This window comes from Poecilia latipinna, unplaced genomic scaffold (genome assembly GCF_001443285.1).
Source record: "Poecilia latipinna isolate Pla-1442-1.1 unplaced genomic scaffold, P_latipinna-1.0 Scaffold178, whole genome shotgun sequence".
Lineage (NCBI taxonomy): Eukaryota > Metazoa > Chordata > Actinopteri > Cyprinodontiformes > Poeciliidae > Poecilia > Poecilia latipinna.
The window spans coordinates 240,245-254,901 of record NW_015112794.1 but is presented as its reverse complement, the minus strand read 5'-3'; the positions used below and the strand labels follow the sequence as shown (position 1 = coordinate 254,901).

The following is a 14,657-nucleotide window of genomic DNA, read 5'->3' as shown; positions in this document are numbered from 1 at the left end:
GCAATGGTATGTGAAGGAGCAAAAATGATGTGAGCTCTTCCTCTTGACCGAAACATCTAAATGGAGATCTCTGCATACTTCAAAGTCTGGTCTGGGAAGCTTGGGAAAAAAAGAGAAAAAAGTGAATCCACAATTTCCATATTTGGTCTGGCAAACCTCTGCTAATCGTTCCACACGAACATGCTTCTCCAAACATTCTCTTCACCCCTGACTGAGCTGTGAAGGGAAATGCTGACATCTGCTGACAAAAATGCACAATGACAGTCTTTTTTTAAAATCTTTTCTGTTTACTTAGACAAATGCATGAACAAGTATTCATGTTCGTACTGTTTTGTCATGTTATGACAACAAATTTCGACGTATTTTGTTGAGATGCTTTGCGATACACCTTCACAAACTATGAATTTGAGGGGAAATTATAAATTTAAATACAGAATCCAAAACATGTGGCTCGCACGTAGTATGTATTTATCTCCTTTATTCTGAGTCCTTTAAAATAAATCCAGAGCAACCAAATGCTTTCAAAAGTCAACTTATAACTTCAATCTCAGTAAAATGCAACTGTTCTGTGAAGAGTTCAGAGGCTGGATAGAAAACATTACTAAACATCTTGAAGACCAAGGACAACGCATAGAGAAAATTAAAGCAGGTCTTGAATACAAAAACAAAATATAAGGCTTTAAACAACTTAAAGAGTGAAGCACAATCACATCGGACTTGGGAAAAAACATTTTCAACGACTTGACTTGATAAATCCACACAAGACTTATTAATTTATGTAAACATCTGTTTGTAAAAATAAAAATAATAAAAAAAAATACATTTGCACCATTTGCTTGAAACGGTTTTATTTTTATTTTTAGTGAATACAAAAAATACTTCTGTGACCAGATAAATATTGTAAATACAGCATCAAATGATACAACCAACGCAGTCTGTTAAAGAAAGCACAACACCTATTTATAACAGAGATGGCAACTCTTTTTCTACTCCAGTAACACTTAGACACACCCGCTGGACAGTATATTTCAGGATTAATCTCACATTAACAGATTAAAAAAAAAAAAAAAAAAAAAAAAAAAAAATTAATAGTGGTTTTAGACAATGCAACAAGGAAAGTTATTCAGCTCAACGTTTTAGTGGTGTTTGGCTGAACGAATTTAAATCATTTCATTACCTCAGACACATGTAGCCACATGCTCACTGAATGCAATCTAGTGTTAGCAACTAAACCCTAAAGGTATCCATAGATGCCCTTTAACATCAGCACTATAACACCGCCGGCAGGTATAGGCCCCCAGTATGGCAAAGATTTTGCTGATAGACTGGCATAATGTTTCTGAACCAGAGAGGAAAAGGCTCAGGCTCCCAGCCAGCCTGATGTTCAGCTGCTTGCAGCGTAGACTCAAATAAGGCACTAGTACACGATGCAGACATGACATGGGCATGGACAGACTGAGGAGATGAACAGCAGTAGTTTTAAAATGTGTGTAACGCATTATTGGAAGAAAGGAAAAAAAAAAAAAAAAGGAATTTTATCAGCTCCCTCAAATGCAACAGTGGTTTCCTAATAAAAATTTTTATGTGATGGAAGCCTTGAACTGCTGTCTGTAGTGTGAAAAATGTGAAAACATCATATCAGTTCCTGAGCTGGAAGCCCAATATCCTTGTAAGAAGCTTATTTTCCATCAAATAACAGCAGTAACTCAATATTACCTTGCTGGAATAGCCTGTGCAGTTTGTAGACATAAAGTTAGTATAGAAGCAATTTTAAAAACACTGGACAGTAACGGGGAAATAATAAAGTGTGCTTAGGTCAGAGTTCCTAAACATTTTTTTTTTTTCTAACAATTTTAGTTCAATACTTTTTTTTTAACATTAATTTCTAGATATCTGGGTCAATTTTCAGGGCATGTTTAAGTTACAAAGTTAAGATCCAAGATTTTGGTTGAAAGGGATTTCTTCTTTTTATTTTGGCCAAAATTATTTCTTCTGAATGGAAGAAGTTTTAATGTTTCGGAGAGACAATGCCAGAGTCTGTGGAAGAGCTAACAATTAGGGTGATGGCAAGGAGGCCTTCCAATCTCGGAGAATCAGAGTTCATCTCTAAAGATAAATCATCAAAAATACCAGTGGAAAAAGCTCATCAGCGATTATAAGAACAATTTGAATGCTGCACTAGCAATAAGGATTTTTTAAAATCATTTTTGACATACATTTTTAAATAAATTCTAAATAGAAACAGATTAATATAATTTAAAACTGTTTTGCTATCTTTTGGCAGAAGCCTGTTTCACTTCCCATCATAAACAAATGCTTTGGTAGAAAATAAAATACCTAAATCTGCCAGAAGTATCATACATCCACTCATTACCAGCATAAATGTCATATTAATGTCAACTCTAAACTTGAACTCAAATCAAGAACAGGACAGGTAAAACTTGGACATAGGGCAGGGATCCCAGCACACAACGCAACTGATTTGGGTCTCAACAAAGCATTAAAGAACCCAACTGTACTGAAAATTTATTCGAAATATTTAAAAGCCAATAAACCAACAAAACCTAAGTGAACTCAACCAATTCTGATAGAAGTTAAAAAATGACCAACCACAAGTAAGCCAGGGCCTTATTGAACCTGTAATTAGAATCTTGACCACACAATTCAAACTTCTGCAACCCTTTGTTGATTTTAAAATCAGTGCTGCTGTTTGGTTTCTCTTCAGTTTCTCTCTAGTTCACCATGAAAAAAAAAACAAACGAAAAGCTCAAATAAATAAACAAAATTACTATGACATTTATGGCTGATCAGTATACGTAAACTTTGGACAAAAATTGTAAATAATATTTACAGTAAAGAAGTCTCAACGAGGAATTTCATTTCTGTTTCCCTAATAAATTTATAGTCTAAAAAAAATCTCAAGGTTCATCCTTATTATTACATCACCTGAGTAATATCCATGACATATCTACATCCAACATACCTATTTGTTTTATTTTTTATTTTTACAACTCAACACTGAATATGGTGAAGACATAGCTGTCATCATGGTAACTATGTAAAAGCAGTCTATTTTTTTTTTCCACATTTGTTTAGATCTGTAAAATATTGATTCAATTCAAAACTGTTCTGAACTTTTGAAGACCGCAAAGGAACCCTGTTTGAGTACAAGTGGCACGTGAACGTAATGTGGCTTGTGTAAGTGGTTGAAATTTTAAACTGTGAAAGCAAAAGGAAAAAACATGTGAGAACAATGTAATAATATCGTGTATAACTTTACAGGGTTATCTGCATTTTAGGTGAAAAAATCAGTGGGATCCTTTGAGTGCAATATTGTACAAGCAGCAAGACATATTTGGTCACATTTCGATCTGAATATCTAAACAAAACTACTTTATTTCTTTTTCGTAGGTATTTTCCGTAAAAGTGATTGACAGTAGGGATCAATGCATTTTTGTTATTTTGTCCCTTCACTTCATCTACATCACTCCAAACCAATCTGTGTTTGGCGTCAAAAAGAACAGATTAGCTTAAAATTCAGGAATACATCTGTTGCTTTAGCTACAGTCCCCACAATTAACATGGTTAGTATGATACAAGGGCCTTTTTGAACAATAATACTCTATTGGTTAGTAGCTTTATCGATATGTGTTAAGAGTAATGGTGCATGCAAGCCCACAGTTTGAAGAGGCATTGCCTTTGCTGCTCTCTAATCATCCTTTGACAGATTTTCCAGATAAAACATAAGCTACAGACCTTCGTTTTTGAACGTTTGCTCAGCCATATTTGCTCTACACAGTTAAAGAATGTTCTGTGATTACTGAGAGATTAAGCGTCCGATTCATGCCTGTAACAGTCAGTAATGCTCGTGATGCACTAATACCTACACCGAACATAACTCAATCGATTTGTCTCTTGTTTGCTCACAATAACAACTTTCTTTATATTAAAGTCTGAATGTTGAAGCCATTCACTGACAAACACATCACGCACACTTACACTCGCACAAGTACACTACAAAGCACAGGCACTTGCTTTTGTCAACAAATAGGCCTGTTTCAAGTGCTGAATATAGTCTTCGGTGATGTCGGAGCCAAGCGGGCGACAATACCTCCGCCGTCGTCTCCCGTTCAGGGGATGCCGTCATCTGCACATCAGCCTCCTCGCCTGCTGCCTTTTAGTCAGCCCTCGTCCTCCCTCAGTTCACTCGGCAGGAATTTGTATTGCTGCTGTCGGATTTGGGCCAGCTTCTTCCGAGCCTCCTCCAGCTCGCGCTCCTTCCTTAACATCTCCTCCTGAGCTGCAATGATCTGCGAACAACAGCAACAGGCTGACGGAGACCAGGCATTTCCAAAGACATTTTTAATTCCTCTGCTCACACGTGGGCATCCTCTTGCCAGGCTCCAGTCGTGTAGACCCCTTAAATCTTTCATTTGCTGCTACAAGTGATCAGCCTACGCTGACTGCACTGCGATTGGGATGTAAAGGGATGGTATATAATTAGACCTGAGTCTGACTTTATGGCTGGCTGGTATTACATTGATGTTAGTTTTCCCTGATCTGAATTTTTGTTAAATGAAGACGAATTGAACTAGTTTATCTTAAAAAGGGCCTTGATTTGACATTTTGTTGTGAATAGGCAGCAGAGCTATATATGAGCCGAACTTTATCACATTTAAATTGCTAATGCCAGTGCCCTGTATTGGAGAATCAATACCACACTTGAAAGACGAATCACAATATGTGTCTACTGTCAGTTCACCAGAAGTTACTTAATAAATAATTACTGATGGTAGTAATAAAAAAGAGAAAATAGAATTGTGTAGTTATTTACCTTCCTTGTTAAATGTCAATCACAGTCTAAGCTGGTTACAATAGCAGTGGGATCCCACAATCCCAATGACAGGCAAAATGGAAAGTGACGGGCATAAGCTCAGTCGTCGTGAATATCTCACTGACACGGGAACCCAATCAGGATCAAAAAAGAAGCAACGACGACAGAAAAACACTCATTGGATATTGTTGATCTTTGTTTGCTTTTGCCAAGATGAATATTCTCTGTTCCAGCAGTGAAGCGGTTCAAAGTTATCCGAGGTGTGATATTTTGGAGCTGTTAATGTCCTGGTAAACAGCTTTGAAAGGGATCTGATTTTTTTTTTTTTTTTTTTTTAATCTGTAGGAGCTCATCACAATTTCAGAAAAACAACTGTGGCATTTTGATATACGGGCAAAGAAACGCAATCGCTCAGTAACATTTAGCGGAAAAGGGCATATCACGCAGTCGGGAGGATTTATATCCAAGACTTCACAAGATTCACTCATAGATTTTTCTCTCACCTGAGCAATGCCTCCAACAAATTTGGTCTTCACTACCACGCTGTCGTCCTCCGTCTTGTCAAATGCTGCTTTTTGAGCTGCTTTCACCAGGTTGTCCGAAGCCCGCTTCACTGCGTTGCCAGCAGCCTAAAGAAAGGTGTTGGGGAGGCCGGGGGGAGGAAAGTGAGCGCACGTATGAGTTAACGCATCTTTTCATAGCTGAACTAATGTGATTCGGTGTTACCTGTAATCTTCTCATGGCCTCAGAGTCGTGGTCCGCCTTCACCTTGCAAGCCACCAGCAGCTGAGCCGTGGAGGCTGCGACCTGCTTGGCAGAACAGATGAGCTTCTCCTCGCTGGCGTGGCCCTGCACTGAAGCGTTCGCCGCCTCACACAGGTTACTGGTGGCTGCTGCTACCATACGGGCCTACAGCAACGAACAAATTCACACTTATTCTTGGCTGGGTGCGACGTTTAGTAATACAAAGTTCATACAGTAACATATTAAAGTAACTTACAACTGATATGAGACCCTGCGACCACTGGCCGTCATCTACTGCATTAGCTAGATTGGATCCCACCTGAGGAACGGAAAAAAAAAAAAAAGCATCTTACACATACAAAACCGGTGGTTATTTCTTTACCTTCGCTGGGTTTATGTGTTTTGAACTGTTTGTCAATATCATCTGGTTTCACTAGACCTCTTGCAGAGGATGAAATAAGAAATAGTCAGGAAATGAAATGATGTTTGTAATAATGCTCATATCAGTGAGCAGAGTTAATGACTTCAATCATCACCAGAGAATGAGTTTGTTCACTTAAGATAATATTGGGCCATTTAATTGCTAAGCAGCCACTACAAGGCTAAAGCAAGCTTAAGCTCAACATTCACATTTTGACAAAATAATTATTCATGAAGTCAATACAGACAGGCAATACCTTATGCGGAGCTATATTACTCTATAAAACCGCTTGGCTATTTCTGTAAGCCAAATGCTTAGGTACAGGATGGAAATAGAAGTGGTTAGGTAGTTAATGTGATGAATTTAGTAAATGAGTTTTTCACTTAAGTAAACAAGAACCTTTTACCTAATAATCAGTTACCAAAAGCTTATGCAACCTAATTTCAACATTCACCCGAAATTCCAGAAAATTGGTCATAAAGTTAATAAGGACAGGAAGTATAATACCTTACAAATGAGCATAAGCTTTGACTAAATTGTCAATAAAGTCTTATGAGCCATTATATCACTGCTATGGCTCTCTGGTAGAGTAGGAGACTTGCAATCAAAAGGTTGTTTGATTCCAGTTTCCTCCTGTCACATGTCAATGTGCCTCTGTGCAAGGTGGCCTCCCACTCACTGTGTGCATGTTTGTGAGTGCAAATTGGTGAATGTGTCTGTAGCATAAAGTCCATTTATCACTTAGCATTTTAAGGCAATATGAGGCTAAAAACAAACAAACAAACAAACAAACAAACAAAAAAAAAACAGTTTAACCCAAATAGCTACTTATTATGTAATCTAGTTAAGACTGATTTTTTTCAACATACTTTTTGGTAGTCTGACTGTTGGATATTCAACAGTCAGAGCCGTTTTTAACCCATTTTTTTTAATATGCTGGGTGTATAATGTACGTGTTCTATGCCCACATCACAATCAAAAGTATGGGAGGAATTATTTTCTGACCTTGCCTTGTTGCACCAGTTCTCTTTGAGCTGCAGATGCAGATTTTACAAGAGCACTGGTTGCTGCAGCGATAGACTTTGCAGCTTCTAAGATCTGGTCCTCAAAATCCAGTGTCTCATCAGCCTGCTGGAGAAAAAAATCCCCCCAAAAAGTTACAAATCCCAATCCGCAATGAATGGATGAAAACCAAGGTACAAAAAAAAAAACAATAAAAAATAACACATCTATCCTCATATCTGTAAAATACAGCGAGCCACACGGCCTCAAGTGACAGCTTTTTTCTGTGAAGTGTATTGAGGGTCAATTTTATCTTTCACATAAAACAAATCTAGATATAACACATTTTGAGCAACGAAGCAGAACATAAACACAAACTGTCATTTCCGCCAAATGAACTGAAGAACAGTATGAAAAATCATGGAGGTTCAGTCCGGGGACATTCAACAAATGGCCCTCTCTGCATCCTCAGTCAACAAGATGTGATTGACCACAGACCTCCATAAACACATAAGGCACACGTGGCTGGAGACAGGGCGGGACACTGTAGGAATATGTTTGATATATAGTTGGACTGAATAACAACCTAATATATCAAACATATCAGACAGAGCCCTGCAGAGAAGGCTTCCAGGCCTACAATGGCTTAGGGAGTTGGAAGGGGGGGGGGGGCGAGGAAGCATGCTGGGAGCAGGAGAGCCGTCTGCTCTTAAAGGGCGGAAAGTATGAGGGAGAAAAGAGCAGAGGGGAGTAAAACGGAAGAGGAATAATTCAGGCAGTTGTTGGGAACATAAATAAAGCCTAAACATCTGTTTGGAACTGCGTTAAGCTATGATAAATAACCGTATTTGTGCTGGTTTTCTCTCTCTCTGTGATAGCATTAGCGTCATTCCAAAAATAACAGTTAACAGAGCTCTACAGTTCACAGTGTACACTGAGCCTTGCAGAGGTTTGCATTCTCATCCTTACAATTCAACGTATTGGGATTTTATATGACTGACTCACACGACATAGCTGAAATGGGACGAAATTTGTGTAATTTTCTTAGAAATTAAAATATAGAAAGTGTGGCATGGATATATATTCAGCCCTCTTTACTCTAATATAAGTAAGATCCAAAAAAACCAGTAACGTCAAAGAGTCCTCCAACTAGCGGACAGAGTTGACGTGTGTAAAATAAAAAATATATATATATTAGGGAGCAGTGAGCACACCACCTTTATGACCAAAGAACACACCAGCTTAGAGATAAAGTTCTGGAGAAGTTTAAAGCAGAAGTAGGCAGCAAAAAATATCTCAAGCTTTGAACATCTCACATCTGACATCGGAAAAAAGGAAGAGTCTGGAACAACTGCAAACTAAAGCCACGCAGCAGACACAGTTGATATTCTCAAGTCAAATAAGATTAAAGTAACCTTCTTCTGACCTACATGAAACTCCATTTGTAGAGCAAAACTAACACAGCATGTCGCCTTGAAGACAATACACCTAAAAGTGATATACAGTCGTGACAGAATGTCATGGGAATGCTTTTGATCGGCACAGATAGAAAAGCTGGCCAAAGCTGATGGGAAGATTGATGAAACTGTTTGAGGTTCCAAAATTACTCACCTTCACCTTCTAGCAGGATAGCAAAGCCAAATATAGAACCAATGGAATGGTTATGATCACAATATTTTCATGTGCTATGCTGGCCCACAGGTTACAAATCTTCAATTGGTAACCTGGAATAGTGATGTTCATAGAGGTGCTACATCTAATCAACTAATGGGCAAAAATATCTGTCCATACTTCCTAGTCTGGAAAAAAACAAAAAACAAAAACATGTTTGAACATTGCTGCTGTAACCACACTGAAATGCAGTCCTACAAAATATTTTGTAAAAAAAAATTGAAAATGATGTAACATTTTACATCTAGCTATACAAAACTGTATGCTGATTTATCACATAAAATCCCAGTAAAGTGAATTGAAGTTTGCACTTATGACATAAATTTCGAAAATGTTCAAATCAGGCAAATACTATTGCAAGGCACTGAAAATCATTTTTCTTCTGTATCGTTTTTACATTGCCTTCCCAGGAATTATTTTGTCTTAGCTTCATCCTGTACCTGACTAAATAATATTTTATCTGTGTTAATAAGGAAATTAAAGTATGTTTAGTTGTTTAAGGTTTCATTTTTCTGTTGTCTTTAATATGCCCACTAGAGGGAGTTACTGACATGTAAAAGATGAAAATCCTTTCCTTGATTAATCTCTTTCCATAAAAACAAAAGCCCTGCTGCTGCCATGGAATTATAGTATCTACAGTGTGAGACAGGACTTTACACGGTCTTCATTCAAAAACAGGACAACCTAAATCTATGTACATTAAAGTCACACAGATGAAGACCGGACTGATGATCACATTTACAGGAAGAACAATAAAAAAAAGGGAGAAAGCTTTGGAGTCACAAGACCACAAATGTCCAGAGACAGATAAACAAATACTACAACCATGCAGAGCATGCCACAAAGACAACACCTACTTACAAAGAGAACAAAAACATAAAGGTAGGCTTATAGCACATGTAGTATTAATTACCACATATGTTGCCTGTACATTATGCTACACATTTTGGTTTTGATCTGGAGAGCGAGCACGGGGGTGAAGTAGTAGTAGATTAGAGAAGAAAAACAGAGCTACGAAACAAAAGGAAATAAGTTCAATAGGACAGAGAACTTCTCTTTCACAAAGGGTCACAGCAGTTCAGTGCACATTTGAGCTCAATCCAACATAAGCCTGACAGCCCAGCTGTGTAATTACATCTCCTGGCAATGCAGTTCAAAATAATGTTCAAGAGGAGCTTTGAAGAAAGTTTTATAAGTTAGCTCGCTGGACAAGCTCTCTGAGTCAACATGCTGTGTGAACGCAACATAGTCTCTTTCTCTCCTTTCATGATTTCATGTTGGCAGATCAGTTACAGAAAAAAAAAAGAGGACTCCTCTTCAAAGTCGGCGTCACCTTCTTCCTACCTACGTCCCACATCGACTCCCCGGCTGATTAATCGCAGAAAGCTGTGTTTGGGTTTGAGTGGGTGGGAAGAAAAAAGGTTGAGTGGGGCACTTGTTACCTTGGGCTTGGCCCTGGGCTTGAGCTGCTCCAGTTTCTTGGCTGCGGCTTCAATGGAGGCTGCTGCACCGAGGAGCTCGGTCTCAGCGATGATGGTGGGGTCCTCGGGGTCCATGCAGTCTGATCCTGGAGGAGATCGATAGCAGACATTGGATTACCGACGCTGTTTTCTTCCTGTTTTGCACCGAAGGTAAACAGAAGCAGCAGCGGTGCATTTCCATTTCATTTACCAGTGCAATTATGCCATCCTTTCATCGTCCTAAAGACGCTCAAATGTTTCCATTATCACAATAATGCCTCAAAGCAAACTGAGATAAACGTAAGCTAGATGGAATACACATCTGATGGATCATTGTCTTTTTAAAGGCTTTTAAATGTCCATAAGACTGAGCTGCTCAAGGACAGCCTGCTGAAGCAGATGGGGATGATGTTTATAGATTATGTCTATCACTGGGGAAATCTGTTATCCCTCCCCCCCCCACACCAAACCCTTGAGCCGACTCCTCTTCGGCCCCCCACTGACCCTGATGAAAGTTGATCTGGGTGAACAAAACACGCCGTATACCACTTACCTCCATCTAAAGCAGCAAGGGAGGAGGGGGATGGAGAGAAAAAAAAGAGAGAGACCACATGGGACATTAGAGAGGTGAAGTGGATAGCCCCACTGTGTGTCAGGCTGTTCTCTGAAATCTAATTCTCACCCAAACACAATCTATTAGCCCTGTCAGATGCAGTACTGCGGCATGCAGAGACACTGCTGTAACCATCCTACACAGCTTCATTTGAAGAAATTTGCATAGCGATTACATTGAGCTACAATTTCAATATTCTGAACTGATTTTTGGGGAGCCATCTGTATTAGAGATGCTGACAGGTTTGGTGGCTTGACTCACTAGTGCAACAGTGTTGTTCATGAGCAGGAGGATTAGGGCTCCTTCCACTAATCTTCGACATCTTCGCAATCCTGTCAGGGATTTTTACATTTCGTCGAACTGCGTTGGCTCCTACCGGTACCCCGCTTCACTTAATGTTGTCTACAAATCCAGCTCAATCAGTTTCCCTCTACTCCAAAATAATGTGTCATAGTAGTAATGAAATTAAAATTTATGATAGGTACACACTCATTGGCACCCCTGTTAAAAATGTGCCAAAGCATAAATACGTAAAACAAAACAAACAAAAAAAAAAAAAAAAAATATATATATATATATATATATATATATATATATATATATATATATATATATATATATATATATATATATAAATACTACTGTAATAACAGAATCACATGCTATAAAAATAGAACACTTTCACCTTTAGTTCAGCTTTCTTGAAGTCAGAGAGTTGTACAATATTTTCACAGCAGGGATAATAGTAGCTGTGACACTTTTTTTGGGTAAAAAAACCTATTTCTTAACATGAATTTTATTGAGATACATATCATGGATTTTTTACGGGTCTATACTACTGCAATAAAAGATTAACTTACTCTAAGACCTTTAGCATATTTACGAGGGTGTCTATAAAAGTGGCAGCCCTGGAATTTTTTTGTTGATGACAAAGCATCCAGGCTCAGACGAAGATTATTAGAAAACTCTTGTGCTCTCTAAATGTGTTGAGAACGGTCTGCTTGTAATTCTCATCTCCGTTTCTACTGATGTCATAAAAATATAAAATATATACTGAGTACTCTGGACTGCATGGAGGCTTGTTGCCGTTATTAGCAAACATAATAATTTTCATAGGTTCCTTAAACCCTTGAATGCTTCTGCTGCATCCTCCAATAAATGATGCATCAGGCAGAATGGGGGCATTAGTGACTAAATGGCACTGAGCTACACTCAGTGACTCAGAGTGTTTGATCAGCAAAGTGAGTGGGTGTATACGTATGTGTGTGTTTGTGGATGTCACCTTTCATGGCCTCGGCTGTCTGGACAAGCTCCGTCACACAGGCTGCCACATGCTTTGAATGCATGGCCAGCTGCTGCTTCTGCTCTGGCATCGGTCTCTGCAAGACCTGAAAACACAAGAGCACATCCTTGTAAAGTGCATAAACACGAGAACGAGAGGTTGGCTGGAGTTATGCTCCCAGATTATGACAGGGATTACAAAAAAAAAACAAGAAAAAAAAAAAAACCCAAAGAAACCTGTTCATGTCAACTAAAATTTTTAGGTTCATAAAAGAAATAATTCAAACATTTTGATTTGGGTTTTTGAAGTTTGGCTGAGAAAAGCATTTTATTTAATTGTATGCTCTTAATTACAATGCATTCTATATATTACCCAGGTAATGTACATGAACTGGAACTGGCACACAAGCTGGCATGTAACGACCAGTCCAACAGGAAAGATATAATACTGGAAAGATGATATGTTTTGTCTTTCAGAAAGTTTGTAATGATAAATGTGGTTACAAACAGATATTAAAGTGTATGGTTACAAAAATGCCTTTTTCTTAATCTTGATACCAAAATATCTTAGTCTGTTTAGAGACCTAATTACAAATGAATAGCTGTGCTAAAGTAAGAGGCTAAGTGTAAATCACTGAGAAAGGTTTTTCAAAGTTTTAAAGAATTAATCTTGTACACCAGACCTGATTAATGTTGCAATAAAAGATTTCATCTAAAAGTAAGTTGATGTAATTTCTACAACCTTATATTTTAACTCTCATTTAAATAATAATAAAAATAAAAAAAACACTATTCTTGTGCAGAAAAATAAATGGCACAAGCCATGACCTACATAGAAGAGAATATTTCCCAAAATATTTCCTTTTCAATAAAAATGGTTTATATAAGTGTACACACACCTGCAGTACTTGTTCCAGAAGGTTGATGTATTCGGTGGTGCACTCGCTGCCGTACTGTAAGGCTTTTCCTCTCAAATCCTCGCCCACCTCAGGATGATGTGCAGCTTGCTGTAAAGTAAGTAAAGGCTGAAAATTACATTTAATGTCACTACTTAAGGACCTAAATGCATAAAATAGGTTGGAACCTAAAGCATCAGAAGCCAGAGAAAGCACAAATTGGCAACCCGCTGATTGTGGAAAGAATGGCATCGTCCCCATATGATTTCAATAAAACATTTTGGGTTTCCCTACATTTTTTTATGTTTGTTTTGAAGTTTACCTTTGAATAATTTCATTTCTGCTTTGTGCATAAATATACATCAGTTCTAAAAGAAAAAAAGTTATATGTCTGACTTATCTAATTGAAAGGTTGATATCCATGGCAAAGCAAAGATGGCTTTCATTAATGAAAAAGAAAAAAAAAATACTAAAGTAAAAGAAAACAATATCAGATTTTATCATTGTTATATCTAGTACAGATTAATAGAAAAAGCACCACAATCGCAATTCTTGGAATTTGTCTAAAATAAAACCATGGTTATTTGATTTCTGTTGTGGCGTGCTGACTAAACGCGTGTATACCATCTCCTGCATTCGCAAACATTATTACTTGCAAACATCTTTGTACATCTGCTCAACAGAGGTATGGTGAGAACACACACTCTGTTGGGTTGAACATGGAGACTGATGTAGTAAGTCTCAACGTGCTTCTATAAGATGCTGAATACAGTCTGAAATCCTAACTTCATTATTATTTTATCTATGACCTCTTACAGTTCAAAATCACTTAAAATCTGTGTTGTTGGGTCAAGCTTTACAAAAAGTGAAGCTCTTGAAATCAGTCCAAAACTCTGATTCAATTGAAGGTTGAGTCTACTTAAAATTCAACCGCCACAACAATTTCTTGCTGATGTTTAAACGTGGAAAAACGCAGCCCGGGCTGCTCAATCACCCATCATCCATTTCTGTGTTCTTAAAACTGCTCAGCGGGTGACGAGTATAACCTGCTTTCTAGTCTGACTTTGAACACCGACTGAGTCACTTCCCGCAGCAGCATCCAGAAAATAAACTCGACTCGATAATATCTGCTCTCAGCAGGCTCGGGTTCACGTGTTCCCTGCCAGCCTGGTGCTGTCTGTGTGAGGCCTGTTTTGGCAGGGTGGAGTGGATTAGCACCTTGCAGGTAGTCAGCATATCGGAGATGGCTTTGCGGCTCAGGTTGGCGGTCGCGATCACGTCCTCCTGCTGAGCAGAGTTGCCTGCGGCCACGGCCTTGGCTGTGGCTACAGTGATGCCCTTTGTGTTGCGGATGAACTCCTCGGGTGAAGCGGACTTGTCCGGGACGTCCTTGGACTGGAACACCTGCAATGAAGAAGAGAATCACAATACTGCGATAGGGTACGTGCTCAGAGAGAAAGCAAACACAGTTTACACAGGTATATCGTCCGGAAAACGCGTGGAAAAATGTAGGCAGCGTAATAATGTGAACTTAAGGGAGTCTCGGTAAGACTCCCTTGAGGCTAAAGGTCCACTGATAAGGATTAGAAGCAAATTACATAAAAACAAGCTCTTGGAACCTCTTCATTTCTCACTCTGGCTGTGTCCGTTACCAAGACCCTGATAAGAGCTGTGGGAAAACCTGCAGGGGCTGAGAGAGGAGAAGGAACAGAGCTGGACTGATAATAAAGGGGGG

The 14,657-nt window shown here is 38.6% G+C and overlaps 1 protein-coding gene across 6 annotated transcripts in view; it reads right to left on the bottom strand.

The window, feature by feature from the left end:
- Positions 1–831: 831 nt before the first annotated feature.
- tln2b (talin 2b) overlaps positions 832–14,657 on the bottom strand; it is a 125,673-nt gene continuing 111,847 nt past the window's right edge. For 3 of the 6 annotated variants that reach the window (XM_015030277.1, XM_015030281.1, XM_015030278.1), the window contains exons 49-58: positions 14,141–14,326; positions 12,926–13,033; positions 12,028–12,133; positions 10,686–10,691; positions 10,115–10,239; positions 7,005–7,130; positions 5,835–5,897; positions 5,561–5,743; positions 5,338–5,463; positions 832–4,310 (exon numbers count right to left, since the gene is read on the bottom strand). In XM_015030277.1, coding sequence (XP_014885763.1) covers positions 4,182–4,310; positions 5,338–5,463; positions 5,561–5,743; positions 5,835–5,897; positions 7,005–7,130; positions 10,115–10,239; positions 10,686–10,691; positions 12,028–12,133; positions 12,926–13,033; positions 14,141–14,326 — 1,158 coding nt within the window. In that variant the 3' untranslated portion in view covers positions 832–4,181. The remainder of the gene's footprint in view (positions 4,311–5,337; positions 5,464–5,560; positions 5,744–5,834; positions 5,898–7,004; positions 7,131–10,114; positions 10,240–10,685; positions 10,692–12,027; positions 12,134–12,925; positions 13,034–14,140; positions 14,327–14,657) is intronic. The other 3 variants (XM_015030282.1, XM_015030280.1, XM_015030279.1) reach the window with 2 other exon arrangements.